Here is an 18,876-nt window from a genome sequence, read left to right as displayed (position 1 = left end):
CAATAATGAGCAATAAAAAGGTGGATTGTGGCTGAAAGCAGAGCTTCCTCAAATAACTTGTATTGCTATGAATGAAAATTTACATGTAGAAAAATAACGCCCAGTAATGGCTCCAAGCACTCTGAACATAGGGTGGAACCTTTCATGAGTACTTTGAATGATGACTTGAAGGTGTGAAGATGTGGAAATGGACAAGTTCCCTTGCTCTTGACAATTACAATTCAGATTGTTTTCTGGCACTTTATCAATATGAACTAAGACTTTTTTGGTCAGACATTATTTAGTCTGATTCATGTTGATACACAGCAGAAACCAACACAACACTGTAAAGCAATTATCCTCCAATTAAAACTAAATAAATTAAAGAAAAAGAAGTTCTATAGGCAAAAGAAAAAAAAGACCAAAAAAAGCTTTCAGTGATTGTGTCTCTGGTAAGCAGAATTTAAAAGTCCCTGAAGATATCTCTCCTCTAATATACATACACTGCATTGTCCCTGGAAATAGGCTGTTTTCATCCTATTCTTAGGCTACATTATAGAGCACAACTTAACTTTTAAGAAATTGGAGGCTGACCAGGGTGGCATAACCTAATCACATGACAATATTTCCTGGTGCTCTCCAGAACTGTGGAGCTCAGGCCTGTTCCCAACAACTTGCATAGCCTCAGGAGTGTAGGGAATACAACCGATAAAAATCATTCTGAGCAGCTTTAAATTGGTGATAGTCGATCTCCATTTGGAAGGGCTGCCTGAGGGGTCTTGGGATTCTCCGGAAATCAAGGCTGCTGAGTGTCTCTTTTTGGAGGATACCTGAGCTAGCCGCCCAATCCAGATTTCTCAGTTCTGCCTTCGGGGGAATGTGGGAATTTGTGTACGTTAGGTCTTGGAATTACGTAGATGCCTTGAACCCCCAAGAGTCTGCTCCTATGAACAGGTTTCTCCTGACACTTGCTCTGTGCCAGGCCCCTAGCTACCCTGATCTGCTCGGCCCACCCATACACGATACAAACATTGTTAGCCACACTTGGGAAGCCTAAAGTTTTATTTCTCTCTTGTGTAAGAGTTGGAAAGCCTTGCATGGCACAGGGGACTCTGCTCAATAATTATGCCCCTGAAAGCATGAAAAAAGATCTTACCTCTGTGAGCCTCCATGTTCTTAACAATAGGTAGGTAAAACAATAATTCCTCCTGGATTTTTTACTGTACAGGTTGATAACAAATAGCTTAATAAATAATTTTTATTTAGCCAGGATTAGTATACTACTTCTTCAGTGAGCAAGTGAAGCCATGAGTTCATATGTCCATAAGTCCTGTAAACTGTAAAATGCCTAGAAATCTGATTGATAGATTATTTTGTCAGAAAAAAAATTATAGATTGGCTTAACATTTCTCCTCTGTATGAAATATCTTATTTCATTTTATCTGTTGGGGAGCAGTATGGAGTAAAGCAGGGTTTTTTGTTTTTGGTGTCTTATAAGCAGGAGAATTTAAAGAAGTTCTTAGAGTTAATATTTCAAAAAGCTTTGGAGAAGAGTAGATGAGTTTACACAGCTGGGTATTTCAGGTGTTTTGTTTGCTTGCTTTTGTTTTTCGCTTTTACTGTAAAGGAGATATCCAAGCAAATAAACTTTAAACTTCAATTAAACAGGTAAATTAGATTATTAGATTGTGTAGATGATTAGCAGTTTCCAAAAGTTATTATCCGTAAAGTCTCCGTGATGATTAAAAATGATTAAAAATGTCCCAAATCCCTATTTACAGCAAGTTACCACAGCTGATTCTGATGTAACTTGTGCATGAGCCATGCTTTTAAAAAGTGCACGCTAAATGAGTAAACTTTATAGCTATTTTTAACAGTTGGTGAGCGTAAATGTGATTGAATTATTTCATATATTATAGCTTTGTAGAATGTATGAAATTAAATGTAGTTAAATTAAATATAGTTATTACAAAAATAAGCAAGAGATAACCTACTGGGATGTAAAAGGTAGGGGCCCTCTCGTCTTTTTTTCTCGGGTTTCTCCAACGCCTGGTAGGGGGCAGTTAGAAAATGCTCGAAGGAGGGAGGAGGAGACGGAAGCGACCCCACCCCGCACCTCAGCAGAGGGGCTGAATTTTGGTCCTCAGTCAGAGAAAGGATATCAGCCTCCTTTCCGCAGTTGAGGTAGGATTCACTGCTCTTCCTTTGTAGGGCTTTTTGTGCAGCCCCCAGGGGGATGTTGGAGGAGGAGCAGCGCATCTTGCTTTGGTCTCGCAACCGCAACCACCACACGCAGCAGCGCCGCGCGGCCGCCAACTACCTTTCAGCTTGCAGGGGAAGCGAGGGTACGCCAGTGCGGTCTGTGCTGGGAAACTGTTGTTGCTCGCTAACGGAAACGTGCATGGATGACCACGCCGAGAGGCGAATTTGTGTATTGCGCGGGGGAGCTGTAGCTGGGGGACAGGTTCTCAGTTCTCAGCTGCCTTTGCTCGCCCCTCGCGCTCTCCCCGCGTCTGGCTTCGGAAATCGACTGTTCAGTAGCTGAAAATCAAGCGGTGATGTTACAGCCCTTGGGGATGAGGCTAACCGAAAGAAGAGCTCATTTTGTGGTTTAACTGTCAGAGTTTTTAACGTTTGTGGTTTTGTTTTTTCATTTTTTAAAAATTGGGAACGGATTGTGGGAGGAGGCTGGTGACAAGTCGGCGGCTTGGCTCCTCTACACCTGGCATTGGAAACCCAGGTATTCCAAAAACAGACCTGGCCCTTTTTTTTACGGTTGGCTTGGGTTTCCTTGGCCTCGCAATACAGAAAGCAGCCGTGAATGTGACCAAGTAACTGTGGGGTGAAATAGTTCAACAGACCGTTTCTCAGGGGTGCTTTGCCAGGAAAGAGGTTTGGGGTTTTGTTTTGTTTGCGTGAATGGTTAGTTTTGGTAATTTTTGCTTACGCATTTCCTGTCTTTTTCTTTTCTCTTTCCCACAGCTTTTAAAAAGAGTACTTTTGTAGTTAACATACCTACTCTATTCATAACAATAAAAATACGTGCAGTATGTTCGTGCATATATGAAACCTTGATATTATAGATTACCCAAAGATAATCACTATGATTTTGATGTACATTCTTCCTGATTTTTTTCCTTTCTTATATTAAGGTATATCTGTATTTTGATATCCTGAAGCTTATATAATTTGGAGTTCTGCTTTAAAAAAAATAAAAAATAAAATTTTTTTAAAAAATTAGCAAATAAATTCTAAGTAACATTTTCTTAAAGCCGAGAGGGCTACAGAACTTTATATTACCTTCTTTTTTTCTTTTTTTTTTTTGCACTTGTTAGAGTACTTTCTTCTTATTTCTTATCATTTGAATTTTATTGTGCACAATAATTTCTGGCATTCTTAATAATGTTGAGCCCTACAGAAGAAACATTTTTAGTGGATTTTAAAATTGCATTTCATTATACTGAGCAACTGAATGACAGTTATAATTAAATTGACCTTTTACTATTTTTGTTGTCTTCTGAATAGTTATAGGTAGGAGCTGTTTTGCTAGAACAGCGTGGTCTTTGGTTCATTAGCTAGCTTTCTTTTTTAATTTATTTTTTAATTGGAGGATAATTGCTTTACAATGTTGTGTTGGCTTCTGCCATAAACAATGTGAATCAGTCATTTTATATATATATATATATATATATATATATATATACTCCCTCTTGAGCCTCCCCCCATCCTGTCCCTCTAGGGTCACAGTGCACAGAGGCTGAGCTCCCTGTGTTATAAAGCAGCTTCCCACTAGCTATCTATTTTACACATGATAGTGTATATATGGCAATGCTACTTTCTTAGTTTCTCCCACCCTCTCCTCCTGCTGCTGTGTCCACAAATCTGGACACATGACTCCACCCCTTCCTCTGTCTTATGGTTCTTTAGATCTTTAGTGGTAGATCTTTTCCAGAAGCTTCCAGTTTTTTTCATCCATAGTTGTTCTGCAAATGGTTATGACTTTGGTATACCTATCAGAGGAGGTGAGCTCAGATGAGTGTCTTTCTACTCTATCATCTTGTGTGGTCTCCTGAATTTAATATTGAGGTTTAAAAATCCTTTTTTCTTTTATATTTAATGTATTGCTATTCATCACATTTTCTTCGGAAAGTTTACCTTTAAGTTGTGATTATATACCATCTTTCCTAGTGTTAAAGCTCAAATGTACTTGTCCAATATAGTATCATGATGAAATTAGATGATAAGTGCTTTCTTTTTAAAAAAAACTTTACAAAATGTATGAAGTAAACATAATTTTCTGTTTCAACATTGCCAGTATTTCATCTTTTGACTTTAGTCCACTCAGAGTCTGAAAGGACTTTGGGAATTCTGTTAGTTTTTCTTAGCTGCAGTTTATTTATCTCCTAGTGGGTTTAGCTAATCTCTAGTATTTGTTTGTACTTTTCCAATTTATGAGAGTAAAATCAATGCAGATTTTCAATTCGCTTAACTCTAAGTTGGCAATAAAAATATTATTTACTCAATATGTACCTCAAAGGTTTGCTACATATGTAAGCTTTTAGAATGAACCTTCCAAGCAATAATTGGCATTAAACTGAAAGCTGTATTTATTTTTTTTTAAACTATTTCAACATTTGGTATGTACCCACAAAGATGGACTCTTTAATCTTTTAGTCAATTTAAAAAAATCAGTACAAGTAAATGAGTAATAAATGTGATTGATTCTATATTGATTCAGTTCAATTTGACAGACATTTAATTGCATAATTATTATATGCTTATCCCTGTAATATATATAGACTGTGACATGGTCCCAGATATTGAAGTGTTTACAATCTTGAAAGGTGAAAGTTTTATAAGAAAAACATACAAAGGAAATCTGGTGGTGGTTTAGTTGCTAAGTCACCTCTGATACTAATTCAAATAATAATTAGTATATGAATACGTATGTTTTAACATGAATGTATACACATGAATGAGTATATGCATATAAAATTTCAGGTGAAAATGAAGAATGGTAACAAGTATATGGGTAACAGGCATAGGGGGTGGCTATTCTAACTGTGTTAGTCAAAAAAGGATTCTCTGAGGAGGTGACATATATAAAAGTTGTAAATAAAGGGAGGGGGTAAACCATTTGAAGAGGTAGTGGAATAGTGTTTCAGGCAGGAGATCGGCAGGTTGCTGAAGTGAAAACAAGCTTGGTGTGCTCAGGAAACCATGAGATAATTTTGTTATAACACCAAAAATATATGCAACAAAATATCACAGACACATTTTTTTAATGAATCCTGAAACAGTTTGGCCATTTTGAAAGTTGAACCCAAGCTGGGCTAAGTATAGTGGCCCTGTACTTCTGAGACACAGAGATTGATTTAGAGGGAGGGTGGGCACATGACCCATACCTGAATAATAACAGTCCTTTATCTCCTCACTGGATCCAAGAAGTCCTCCTTTCTCTGTTATGTTTTTGGCTTTATTTTTAATATGGTTTATTAAGGCTATAAAGATGGGTTTCTAAAAAAGAATAGTCTAAGGAGAGTTAGTTCTTTTTGAATGTAAACAAGATATTTTTAATATTTAATAATGGAGGCAAAAATAAATTCAGATTATTTCTTTCAGATTCCATGATTTGTAAATGTTCCAAAGAATATTTTTTTAATTACCCTCAAAAGTTCAGTTATAAGAGTATAATATTGGTAAAGGAAATTTTATTAAAATGGCTTATTAAACTGGTAGAATTTAATGGGGCTGCATTTAAGTGATATGAAATTTTTCATATTCTATTAGTGAATTCCAGAAAAAAATGGTCTAGCATCTTGTTTTGGAAATGGTGGGGTTCTTTGAAACCTAGGGTACTGAGCTATTGGGCATAGCAATCTCATTATTCAACATCCTGCTACACAAAGTTTGGGAAAGTTGGAAAAGCTGACCTCCATCAGGTGCTCACGGAAAATATTAAGTGTAGGGTGGGAGGCATGAGGGAGCCGCCTAGGTGGGGCAGGCAGGCTGGACATTTCTTGGTTTGAAGTTATGCCTCTGTACCTAGAGAAGAGAGATGACTGATGTTGTCACCAGGAGACTTGAGCTGAATTACAGGTAATTGCAGCCCACCATTGGGATAGGAATAAGATCATAAAGAAATAAAAGACCCATATGATGCAGGTGTTCAGAGTCTGCTAAAATTGGGAGTAGAACAGCAATACTGAGAAAAACCTTTTGACACTCCAGGTTTTACATAAAGAACAATGTAATTGCAGAACTCCACTGGAGAAATTTGAGACTTTATTCACTTAAATTAGCTATAAAATAAACAAAACCCATGTCCACCTGAACTGCAACTATACTGAATCATCTTAACAGAAAAGAGATGTACCCATTTCTAAGCATAAGTACTATGTCAGTCCCAACTATTTTTTACACAGTCACCAGCATTCAGTCAAAAATTATGAGACACAGAGAAAAAATGAAGTAGAAGCTATCCATTGTGAAGACATAAAGCAAGCAGCAGAAATAGAGATAGACCAAGTGCTGGAACCATCAGACAGCCCTTTTAAAATCACTATAATTATTATGTTAAAGGATCTAGTGGGAAGACAAACACAGTAAACAGATGTGAATTTTCAGTGGAGAACTGGAAACTATTAGTAGAGTCAGATGGAAATACTGTAAATGACAATTAAGGTGTCCTTTATAGCCTTGTGGGCTATAGTCCATGGGGTCGCAGAGAGTCGGACACAACTGAGAGACTAACACACACTTTAATGGGTTTAGCAGATGACCAAATGAGTACACAGTGGAGGAACGAATCAGAGAACTTTAGATAGGTCAATAGACTTTAAACTGAGCCGTGAAGTTATTCAAGGAGTGAAAGAAATAGTTGAGCATCCAGTAGCTCAGTTATCATAAAACAATATCAAAAGATTTGCTATACATGTAATATTAAAAAATCAAAAGTAATCCAAAATTACTGAAAGACAGCACACTACAGGTTCAGAAGTTCAGAGAAACCCAAGCAGGATAAATACAAAGAAAAATACAATATAGGCAAAGTAATGAAATCTAAACAAAAAGATCTTGAAGGCTATGAGAAAAACAGATGCTGCTGCTGCTGCTGAGTCACTTCAGTCGTGTTCGACTCTGTGCGACCCTGTAAATGTCAGCCCACCAGGCTCCCCCATCCCTGGGATTCTCCAGGCAAGAGTACTGGAGTGGGGTGCCATTGCCTTCTCTGAAAACAGATGCTACATACAGGGAAACAAGGGTAAGAATATGAACAACTTCTTTCTGGAAACTCTGCAAGTTAGGGAAAGTGGAAAAACATTTCTAAAGTACTAAATAAAACAATATTAACTGAGATTTCTTTACTCAGTAAAAAAAGTCTCCAAATGGATATAAAAATACAGAGATTTTCATAGCACAGCTGATAGAAATATATTTTAATGGACTCTGTAAATCCAGTGAAAATTTATGCTATTGTTGGTGGAAGAAAGGTGACTTTAAAATTTATATGAAGATTTCTTATTTGTAGGATAGATACAAGAAAGTATCCCTCTAAATGTGGCATCACATGTTTGTGAATGTGAAGAAGACAAAAGGCTCTCTTCTGTCACTCCTTGAGAGGCACTGATGTTCCTTCTGTCCCTTTTCCTTCAACACAGATTCAGCTGTTCTTTTCTAAGGCTGAGTATATTCCTGTTAAGCCACATCATTGATGGTGACCATAAGCACTACTGCAGATACAGCCCTGGAGTCTTGAGTGTTTCTCATTTGCCCTAACACCATTCCACAGGAACAGATTTGGTGCCTCTCAATTGAGGCCAATTGGAAGTAGTATCTTCACCTCTTGGTCTTAAAATCCAATCTGTGAAATTAAGACAACAGTTATATAATTTGGCTTCCTTTGTTACCTGTGACACCTATTTCCAAAGGTGAAGATGTATATGAGAAGATTATCATAAATTTGAAAGTGTCCATTATACATTTCTAAAACATTTCAAGGCTACTTCATTTTAGGTTAAGAAATTTTCAAATTTGTGGCTTGGGCCTCATGTCAATCAAACTTCTCTGTCAAAAGCAATTGATTTGCATCTTGCCTATCGCTTCCCTGGTGGCTCAGATGGTAAAGCGTCTGCCTGCAATGCTGGAGACCCAGGTTCAGTCTCTGGGTTGGGAAGATCCCCTGGAGAAAGAAATGGCAACCCACTCCAGTACTCTTGCCTGGGAAATTCCATGGACTGAGGAGCCTGGTAGGCTACAGTCCGTGGGGTCACAAAGAATCAGATAGGACTGAGTGATTTCACTTTCACTTTTATGTCGTTACTATAGCTCCAGTGCCATCAAAACCAGCATTTGTATTGATAAACAGTTAATAGACACAGCATAGTCTATTGCTGTGTCTTACTTAAGAGCAGTAAGTATACTGGAGATCTGAGTGTAATATACTCTATGTTAACAGTACCAAACTTGGAACTTTAGATAAGTGACTTAATTTTACCCAATCTCAGCTTTTAAAAATCTCTATAGGAGAAGTAATAATGAAATCAGCATTGATTTTGAAGGTACTGTTCTTTTCAACCAAGACAGTTCCTTGGATATTAAATTGTACATTATCATTTTCCTTCATGAATTGTACAGCTTGCAAAGGCAGTTATAAAGTATTATTAGTAAGTGCTCCAGCAAAATAGGCTGTGGTCTTTGGTACCTTTGAAAGTTCAGTTCAAGTCTGGAAGTACAGCTGAACAGTAAGAACAAGATCCTATCTGATTATGGGAAAGTCAGCATAATAAAACTGCAAAGAACAGGAAAAAAGACAGATGTTAAAATATTTGCTTTTCTTCCTTTAACAATAAATCATATTTTGAGCAACTAAAAAATTTCAAACACCTATAGTGTAACCCAATTGGGTAATTCATATAAAACCCCACCAGGGCTTCCCTGGTGGCTTAGTGGTAAGAATCTGCTTGCAATGCAGGAGACACTGGTTCAGTCCCTGGGTCAGAAAGATCACCTGGAGAAGGGAATGGCAACCCACTTCGGTATTCTTGCATGGAGAATCTCATGGACAGTCCATGGGGTTGCAAAGAGTCCAGACACACTGACCTGCTATGTTTCACTTTTTGTGTAATTTTTCTATAGGCTTCCCAGGTGGTGCTAGTGGTAAAGAACCTGCCTGCCAATACAGTAGACATAAGAAATGTGGGTTCCATCCCTGCGTTGGGAAGATCCCCTGGAAGAGGGCACAGCAACCCACTCTAGTATTCTTGCCTGGGAAATCTGTGGACTGAGAAGTCTGGTGGACTACAGTCCAAAGGGTTGCAGAGTCAGATATGACTGAAGTGACTTAGCACACATGCACCATAATATTACTATAAGACCTATTTTGCTGGAACTCCTTTTTTATGAACTTCTTATTGCAAAATTCAGACTTAAATAGAAGAAAGTAGGGGAAACCACTAGATGATTCAGGTATGACCTAAATGAAATACCTTATGATTATACAGTGGAAGTGAGAAATAGATTCAAGGGATTAGATCTGATAGACAGAGTGCCTGAAGAACTATGGATGGAGGTTTGTGACATTACACAGGAGGCAGTGATCAAGACCATCGACAAGAAAAAGAAATGCAAAAAGGCAAAATGGTTGTCTGAGGAGGGCTTAAGGAGCTGAGAAAAGAAGAGAAGCAAAAGGAATAGGAGAAAAGGAAAGATATACCCATTTGAATGCAGAGTTCCAAAGAATAGCACAGAGAGATAAGAAAGCCTTCCTCAGTGATCAATGCAAAGAAATAGAGGAAAACAATACAATGGGAAAGACTAGAGATCTCTTCAAGAAAATTAGAGATACCAAGAGATCTTTTCATGCAAAGATGGGCACAATAGAGGACAGAAATGGTATGGACCTGACAGAAATGGTATGGACCTAACAGAAGCAGCAGATACTAAGAAGAGGTGGCAAGAATACACAGAAGAACAATACAAAAAAATCTTCATGACCCAGATAATCACAATGGTGTGATCACTCACCTAGAGTCAGACATCCTGGAATGCAAAGTCAAGTGGGCCTTAGGAAGCATCATTATGAACTAGTGGAGGTGATGGAATTCCAGTCGAGATATTTCAAATCCTGAAAGATGATGCTGTGAAAGTGCTGCACTCAATGTGTCAGCAAATTTGGAAAACTGAACAGTGGCCCCAGGACTGGAAAAGGTCAGTTTTCACTCCAATCCCAAAGAAAGGCAATGCCAAAGAATATTCAAACTACCACACAGTTGCACTCATCTCACATGCTGGCAAGTTAAGTTCAGTCAGTCGCTCAGATAGGTCTGACTCCTTGTGATCCCATGGACTGCAACACACCAGGCTTCCCTGTCCATCACCAACTCTTGGAGCCCACTCACGTTCATGTCCATCGCATCAGTGCTGCCATCCAATCATCTCATCCTCTGTCGTCCCTTTCTCCTCCTACCCTCAATCTTTCCCAGCATCAGCGTCTTTTCCAATGAGTCAGTTCTCTGCATCAGGTGGCCAAAGTATTGGAGTTTCAGATTGAACACCAGTCCTTCCAATGAATATTCAGGACTCATTTCTTTTAGGATTGACAAGTTGGATCTTCTTGCAGTCCACGGGACTCTCAAGAGTCTTCTCCAACGCCACATTTCAAAAGCATCAATTCTTTGGCACTCAGCTTTCTTTAGAGTCCAATTGTCACATCCATACATGAATACTGGAAAAACCATAGCTTTGACTAGATGGAACTTTGCTGGTAAAGCAATGTCTCTGCTTTTTAAAATGCTGTCTAGGTTGGTCATATTTTTTCTTCCAAGGAGCAAGCGTCTTTTAATTTCATGGCTGCAATCACCACCTGCAGTGATTTTGGAGCCCCCCAAAATAAAATCTTTCACTGTTTCCATTGTTTCCCCATCTATTCCCCAGCATGAAGTGATGGGACTGGATGCTATGATCTGAGTTTTCTGAATGTTGAGTACTAAGTCAACTTTTTCACTCTCCTCTTCCACCTTCATCAAGAGGCTATTTAGTTCTTCTTCATTTTCTTCCATAAGGGTGGTGTCATTTGTGTATCTGAGGTTATTGATATTTCTCCCAGCAATCTTGATTCCACCTTGTGCTTCATCCAGTCTGGCATTTCGCTGATGTTCTCTTCATATAAGTTAAATAAGCAGGGTGACAATATACAGCCTTGATGTACTCCTTTCCCAATTTGGAAACAGTCTGTTGTTCCATGTCCAGTTCTAACTGTTGCTTCTTGACCTGCATTCATATTTCTCAGGAGGCAAGTCAGGTGGTCTGGTATTCCCATCTCTTTCAGAAGTTTCCACAGTTTGTTGTGATCCAGACAGTCAAAGGCTTTGGTATAGTCAATAAAGCAAAAGTAGATTTTTTTTTCTGGAACTCGCTTGCTTTTGCAATGATCCAGTGGATGTTGGCAATTTGATCTCTGGTTCCTCTGCCTTTTCTAAATCCAGATTAAACATCTGGAAGTTCATGGTTCATGTACTGTTGAATCCTGGCTTGGAGAATTTTGAGCATTACTTTCCTAGCGTGTGAGATGAGTGCAATTGTTTGAGCATTCTTTAGGATTGTCTTTCTTGGGATTGGAATGAAAACTGACCTTCCAGTCCTGTGGTCACTGCTGAGTTTTCCAGATTTGCTGGCATATTGAGTGCAGCACTTTCACAGGATCATCTTTTAAGATTTGAAATAGCTCAGCTGGAATTCCATCACCTCCACTAGCTTTGTTAATAGTGATGCTTCCTAAGGCCCACTTGACTTTGCATTCCAGAATGTCTGACTCTAGGTGAGTGATCACACCATCATGGTTACCTGGGTCATGAAGACCTTTTTTGTACAGTTCTTCTGTGTATTCTTGCCACCTCTTCTTAGTATCTTCTGCTTCTGTTAGGCCCATACCATTTCTGTCCTCTATTGTGCCCATCTTTGCATGAAAAGTTCCCTTGGTATCTCTAATTTTCTTGAAGAGATCTCTAATCATTCCCATTGTATTGTTTTCATCTATTTCTTTGCATTGATCGCTGAGGAAGGCTTTCTTATCTCTCCTTGCTATTCTTTGGAACTCTGCATTCAAATGGTTATATCTTTCCATTTCTCCTTTACCTTTAGTGCTAGAAAGTAATGCTCAAATTTCTGCAAGCCAGGCTTCACCAGTATGTGAACTGTGAACTTCCAGATGTTCAAAGTGGATTTAGAAAAGACAGAGGAACCAGAGATCAAATTGCCAACATCCGCTGGATCATCAAAAAGCAAGAGACTTCCAGAAAAACATCTACTTCTGCTTTCTTTACTACAACAAAACCTTTGACTGTGTGGATCACAACAAATGGTGGAAACTTCTGAAAGAGATGGGAATACTAGACCACCTGACCTGCCTCTAGAGAAACTTGTATGCAGGTCAAGAAGCAATAGTTAGAACTGGACATGGAACAACAGACTGCCTCCAAATGGGGAAAGGAGTATGACAAGGCTGTATATTGTCACTCTGCTTATTTAACTTACATGCAGAGTTGATCATGTGAAATGCCGGGCTGGATGAAGCACAAGCTGGAATCAAGATTGCCAGGAGAAATATCAATAACCTCAGATATGCAGATGACACCACCCTTATGGCAGAGAGCAAAGAAGAACTAAATAGCCTCCTGATGAAGGTGAAAGAAGGGAGTGAAAAAGTTGACTTAAAACTCAACTTTCAGAAAACTAAGATCATGGCATCTGGTCCCATCACTTCATGGCAAATAGATGGGGAAACAATGGACACAGTGAAAGATTTTATTTTGGGGAGAGGCCTCCAAAATCACTGCAGATGGTGATTGCAGGCATGAAATTAAAAGACACCTGCTCCTTGGAAGGAAAGCTATGACCAACCTAGACAGCATATTAAAAAGCAGAGACATTACTTAGCCAACAGAGGTGCATCTAGTCAAAGCTCTGGTTTTTCTAGTAGCCATGTATGGATGTGAGAGTTAAGCTATAAAGAAAGCTGATCACCAAAGAATTGATGCTTTTGAAATGTGGTGTTGGAGAAGACTCTTGAGGGTCCCTTGGACTGCAAGGAGATCCAACCTGTCAATCCTACAAGAAATGAGTCCTGAATATTCATTGGAAGGAATGATGCTGAAGCTGAAACTCCAGTATTTTGGCCACCTGATGTGGAGAACCAACTCATTGGAAAAGACTCTGATGCTGAGAAAGATTGAAGGCTGGAGGAGAAGGGGATGACAGAGAATGAGAATGAGATGGTTGGATGGCATCCCTGGGTCAATGGACATGAGTTTGAATAAGCTCCGGAGTTGGTGATGGGCAGCAAAGCCTGGCATGCTGCAGACCATGGGATCACAAAGAACTGGACATGACTGAGTGACTGTACTGAACTGATTTTACTGGAGACAAAAAAAACAAAAAGGAAATAAAATGTGTAAGAAAATGTTTAATTTTTACTATTAAAATAATTTTCAGTCATTTTAGGGAAATACAGAAATCCCTGAAGATGTAACTATTGGGAGAAAAAAAGCCAAAGTGGTAGAATTATTTTTTAAAAATTTATGGTTATTCACAGCTAAAATATGTATATACATATGTTTATAAAACCTATAGTTTTTTAATAAAAATCAGTAGGCTTTCACATATGACTGCAAGCAATTACACTCATTTAATTTCAGTACTGTAAGCAAGGCTCAAAGTTAAATGCCAACATTTGGGGCTTAAAATTAAATGAGCCCCATCATATTGTTTGTCACATTATGTTGCATTCCTTTTACTATTTATTTACAGACTTAAAGGATTATAAACAAAATCCAATAGAAATTGGTTCATAATATAAAATATTCTATTTAAGTTATGCCCTTGGTGAGGATAAAAGGAGGGTTAGACTTCTTTAGCTTTTCAACTTTGACATAATTTCCATGCTGGTAGTTCTTTACATCTTCTAGAGTACTTCTGTTTCATTATGATGTTATTTGCTTACAGCTTAGAATAATCTAAGCTGATTGTCCGTTAACCATGACCAGGAGTCATATAATTGCCCATAAGCTGCGTGTCCTCCATCCAGTTGGGAACCATACATTGTATACTGTCTGCACTAAGAAGCTAGGTTAGTTTTTGTTTGTTTTTATCATTGATGCTTCTCCCTGATGGCCTCCAGCACAAAACCGTTTGGCAAGAGTGATGTCCATCTGAGTTCAATCAAGATCCTTGTGACTTGGGTTATTACAGAAATATTCCCCACTCCAGGTCACTTCCAATCCCCACTGAGAAAAATATGGAAAATCAGAGGTACAAGAGAAAGTTTCCCTGATACAACCTGCCCAATATCACTGCCAAGAGGCAATGATAAAATGTCCCTTATAATAAAAGTCACAATCTTTTTAAGGAAGCAATCAATACTTAAACTATTTGTGCATTTACTAAGAAATTAGTAAAATGCACGTGTTACCCATTGAGTATCATAACTTAATAATTCAGTACAAAAGTTCAATATAATTATCGAAGTTTATTTAAATGATGATTGTATCAGGTTCTATAGTTTCTTGTTCCTTTGCATCTTTGTGAATTCTAGTGTTCAGCTCTTTAGAGTAAGATGCATGTATCATCTGGTGAGTCATTCCTCAGAAGATTCTGGAGCTCATTGTGAAGTTGTCTGTTCTCAGCTTGGAATCTCTCCTTGAGCCTTTTCACCTCTTCCTAAAGAGTGATACATAAAACAAAAGAGCTGAGCAAAAAGTGGTGTCCAAATCATTGTTTAGGGAAAGTCCCAGTCACTGACTTTCTCTTACTTATTTTAAACAATCAGTAATAGAAGACGGTCCCTAATTCCACCTTTCCATTCATATTCATTTTACCTCTTACTCTTGGTTTCCCTACTTGTGTAATTCTTATTCCCAGTCTGTTCCTATAGCTGCAGAAACATCATCTCTCAATCCCTGAAATATTGGTATCCCAAGAATTATATCCTAAAGCCCCTTCTCCCTTTGTCCTTAAGCAATCTGAATCACATCTTGACTTCAGTTCTCATGTACACACAAAGGAACATCAGATCTAGTATCACAAGGAGAGGTTGAAATTAGTAAAATGCCCATTTTATCCATTATGAATATCAATATCACAACTTTATAACTCATTACAGAAGTTCAACTGGGTGGTCTAGGTGATATCATCAATCAGGTGTTGGGTCTGAGCCTTAGATAAGGGAATTTGTTCTGGGTCTCCACAGTAACGGGGTTAAAATAGAAGGAAAGGATGAGATCAGAAACCCTAGATTGAAAATACTGCCCTTCAGTGTGGGTCTATAATCTCAAAATTGTCTTGAAACAGTCCCTGGAAAACAAGGACCTACAGGTAGACCAGCCATGATGGGGAGGATGCCCTTTGTCTCACAGAAGAATGTAAGACTAGGTTTGCAGATATGAAAGCATTGCAGATCCCACACACTGAGCATTGCAGATCCCACACACTGAGAAGACTGTTTTGATAACTTGCTAGGCTGTGTGATAGTGGCATTAATTATCTCTCTGGAACTTAATTTTTCTAATCAGAAAAATGGGGGCATAATGGTCCTGATTCACTGAATAGACTAGGCTAAAGAATGTGTGTATGGTGCTTTGTACAGTGCTTGGTAGATAGAAACCACTGCCAACTGAGTGATAATAATAGCAGAGGACTGGATGAAACAAACTCTACAAGTTAAAGGTCTTCAGAACCAGCAACAATTAAGGTAAAGACAGGGGCATGGATATAGTAATATGAGATTAATTCAACAAGGTAATCTGTGACCAAAGGAAAAGACTAGCTAGAAAAATGAACAAAATAACAAAAAGACTAATTACTGTGGGTTAGAAATGTCCTTGGATTTTGCTTAACAAATTATAATGCTTATGCTGTGCCAAGCACCATTCTACACTCAAATATTGACTTATTTAAGCTTCAAAATAGCCCTATAAAATAAGCAATATTAATATAACTATCTCCAAACAATGTATTTAGTAAGAGGTAGAGCTGGGTTTCCCACACACACTATTTGATTCCAGAGTCTTTGCCCTAGGCCACAATATTATGCTGCCTCTTCCATGTTGTTGGTGCTTCCTGTTCTCATTGACACAGAGAAGGGAGTGTGACTAAAATCCCAAGAAGAAATAACTGATGAGTACCTGGAGCTGACGTTCCATGGCCCTCTGTTGCAGGGCCTCCTGGTATACTCTGTTTGTCTCCATTAGTCTCACTTGTTCCTGATGGACTGTCTTCCTCTGCTCCATCATTTGCTGATGCTGTGTTAGACTTTCCATCAACCTTTGTGCTTCAGGCTTCATAAACTCTTCTCTTAAACCTACCTCAGAGAGGAAGAAAATGACAAACCTCTCTAGGATTAAAGTACCCTTCCTTCGCCCCCCTCCCTTATTTGTTATTGCCGCTACTTCATAGATAAAATTTCCTGGTCATTTTTTCTGCCTGCAAGTAATCATATGGTAGCTGAGGGTATATGCCCTATTCAGGTACAGACTGAGGAGCTAAGAATGGTACATCTTTGCCATTCTAGCTTTAGTTTAATGATCCCAGGTTTAACCAGGTCAAATTAACTTAAAATGTGTAGAATTTCTGTGTTGCATTTTTTTCCCATTTTTTTCCTCACCTTTGATATCCTTTTCAATTGCTGTGAGAGCAAGGTCTGTCTGCAAAATGATAACACTCACAGACTCCTTGGACTCTAAATATTTCTGAAGAGCTTCCTCAGCCTAAGAACCCAAAAACATATAATTAGAAGTAAAAAATGATTAGAAATGTTGTAAACCTCTTTATTTCCTTTTCTTCCCAGCATCTTTTCCTCCCTAGAAGTGCTCAGCCTGTACTTAGTGAAACTGTCAGTCAAGCTTCTTCTGTCGAGGAGTGGACACAAGCTCCAGGCTGGCCTATTGGAGTACCCAAAGTCGCTTGATGCAGAAGATTTAGGTATAGGTGGGAAAATACTGCAACTTGAGTGTTTTAAAGACTGATATGGATGCCGGAAAAGATATCTTCTCTCCCATGAGACTGAGGTCATGAAGGACTAGTTAAGCTGGGAGCTGTCGGTGTCATCTTTGCTGCCCTGTGGGGTGAGGCTGCCTGAGAATGAAGTCAATGGTGAGGAAAACAGAAACAGCTGGATTTTGGATAGGAAAGAAAGAAGGAAAGGGGAACATTGATTATGTTGTTACATGTAATCAACTGATTAAACTCTTGGACATATTTATATTAATACTTACAACTAAATTTAAACATTTTGCCTTTAGTTTATGTGCATCAATGAATTATTTTCTTAGGTTAGTTCATTTACTGGGATTCTGTCCTGTGTATCCAAAAACGTTCTTTTGTTGCAATGAATGTTGATGGTTGTAATAAAAGTCTGGTGATTATGGCAAAAGTCTAGTTTAATTCCACCACTATTATTCTTCCTGTCTGTCATCATTGATTTTTCAAAGAAGACCCCCTACAGTTCCCCCATAATTAATACATAAAATCAAGGATACCTGTATTCCTTTCCTGGGCTCCTGATTGTACTTTTCCTTCAGCTCTTCTCTCTTCTGAATGTAGAGACAATGCCCCCCAGGTTTTGCATAAACCCCTTGCTTCACATTTTCTTCTAGAGGATGAAAAATATCCTGAAGTAAAGCTGAGCAACGATTCAGTGATGCCTCCAAGTTTCGTTTATGAAAGTCATTCTGTTTAGCTGCTAGCTGCATCTTTAAGGGGACAAAGACCCACGGAAAAGGTATTACCAACACTTCAGTATTTTTAGAAATGATTCACAAAGAGAATCTCTGTATTTGGGTGGGGGAGGGGGGATTCAAAGACTACAAGCAATACTATATTCTTCCTACCAAACCTATTGTAAAAAAGTTCCATGGATAATACACTGTAGAAAAGTGACTTTACTTTTATACTTGAAGTCTCTGGACACCCCTTTCTTTTGCCTCTTCTACTTTAGATAGAATCTGCAGAGTGCAGATCTCTAGCCTCAAGCCCTAATTTTAAATTCAACCTACTGTTACAACAGACTGCTTCCAAATAGGAAAAGGAGTACATCAAGGCTGTATATTGTCACCCTGCTTATTTAACTTATATGCAGAGTACATCATGAGAAATGCTGGGTTGGAAGAAGCACAAGCTGGAATCAAGATTGCCAAAAGAAATATCAATAACCTCAGATATGCAGATGACACCACCCTTATGGCAGAAAGTGAAGAGGAACTAAAAAGCCTCTTGATGAAAGTGAAAGAGGAGAGTGAAAAAGTTGGCTTAAAGCCCAACATTCAGAAAACTAAGATCATGGCATCTGGTCCCACCACCTCATGGGAAATAGATGGGGAGACAGTGGAAACAGTGTCAGATTTTATTTTGGGGGGCTCCAAAATCACTGAAGATGGTGATTGCAGCCATGAAATTAAAAGATGCTTACTCCTTGGAAGGAAAGTTATGACCAACCTAGATAGCATATTTAAAAGCAGAGACATTACTTTGCCAACAAAGGTCCGTCTAGTCAAGGCCATGGTTTTTCCAGTGGTCATGTATGGATGTGAGAGTTGGACTGTGAAGAAAGCTGAGCACCGAAGAATTGATGCTTTTGAACTATGGTGTTGGAGAAGACTCTTGAGAGTCCCTTGGACTGCAAGAAGATCCAACCAGTCCATCCTAAAGGAGATCAGTCCTGGGTGTTCATTGGAAGGACTGATGCTGAAGCTGAAACTCCAATACTTTGGCCACCTCATGCAAAGAGTTGGCTCATTGGAAAAGACCCTGATGCTGGGAAGGATTGGGGGCAGGAGAAGAAGGAGATAACAGAGGATGAGATGGCTGGATGACATCACCGGCTTGATGGACATGAGTTTGAGTAAA

At 38.7% G+C, this 18,876-nt stretch overlaps 1 protein-coding gene and 1 long non-coding RNA gene across 4 annotated transcripts in view; one reads left to right on the top strand and one right to left on the bottom strand.

The window, feature by feature from the left end:
* Nucleotides 1-2,169: 2,169 nt before the first annotated feature.
* On the top strand, nt 2,170-17,404 carry LOC139035196 (uncharacterized). The gene is made up of 2 exons (XR_011487800.1): nt 2,170-2,719; nt 16,820-17,404. It is a non-coding gene; the product is annotated as an uncharacterized lncRNA (long non-coding RNA).
* Nucleotides 14,484-18,876, bottom strand: part of LOC110140196 (guanylate-binding protein 5-like) — a 16,179-nt gene continuing 11,786 nt past the window's right edge. For all 3 annotated transcript variants that reach the window (XM_070467802.1, XM_070467801.1, XM_020898494.2), the window contains 4 exons: nt 17,511-17,723; nt 16,637-16,739; nt 16,158-16,333; nt 14,484-14,694 (listed from right to left, as the gene is read on the bottom strand). In XM_070467802.1, coding sequence (XP_070323903.1) covers nt 14,581-14,694; nt 16,158-16,333; nt 16,637-16,739; nt 17,511-17,723 — 606 coding nt within the window. In that variant the 3' untranslated portion in view covers nt 14,484-14,580. The remainder of the gene's footprint in view (nt 14,695-16,157; nt 16,334-16,636; nt 16,740-17,510; nt 17,724-18,876) is intronic.

This window comes from Odocoileus virginianus, chromosome 5 (genome assembly GCF_023699985.2).
Source record: "Odocoileus virginianus isolate 20LAN1187 ecotype Illinois chromosome 5, Ovbor_1.2, whole genome shotgun sequence".
NCBI lineage: Eukaryota > Metazoa > Chordata > Mammalia > Artiodactyla > Cervidae > Odocoileus > Odocoileus virginianus.
The sequence above is the reverse complement of the archived record's forward strand: the minus strand, read 5'-3'. Positions and strand labels throughout refer to the sequence as shown.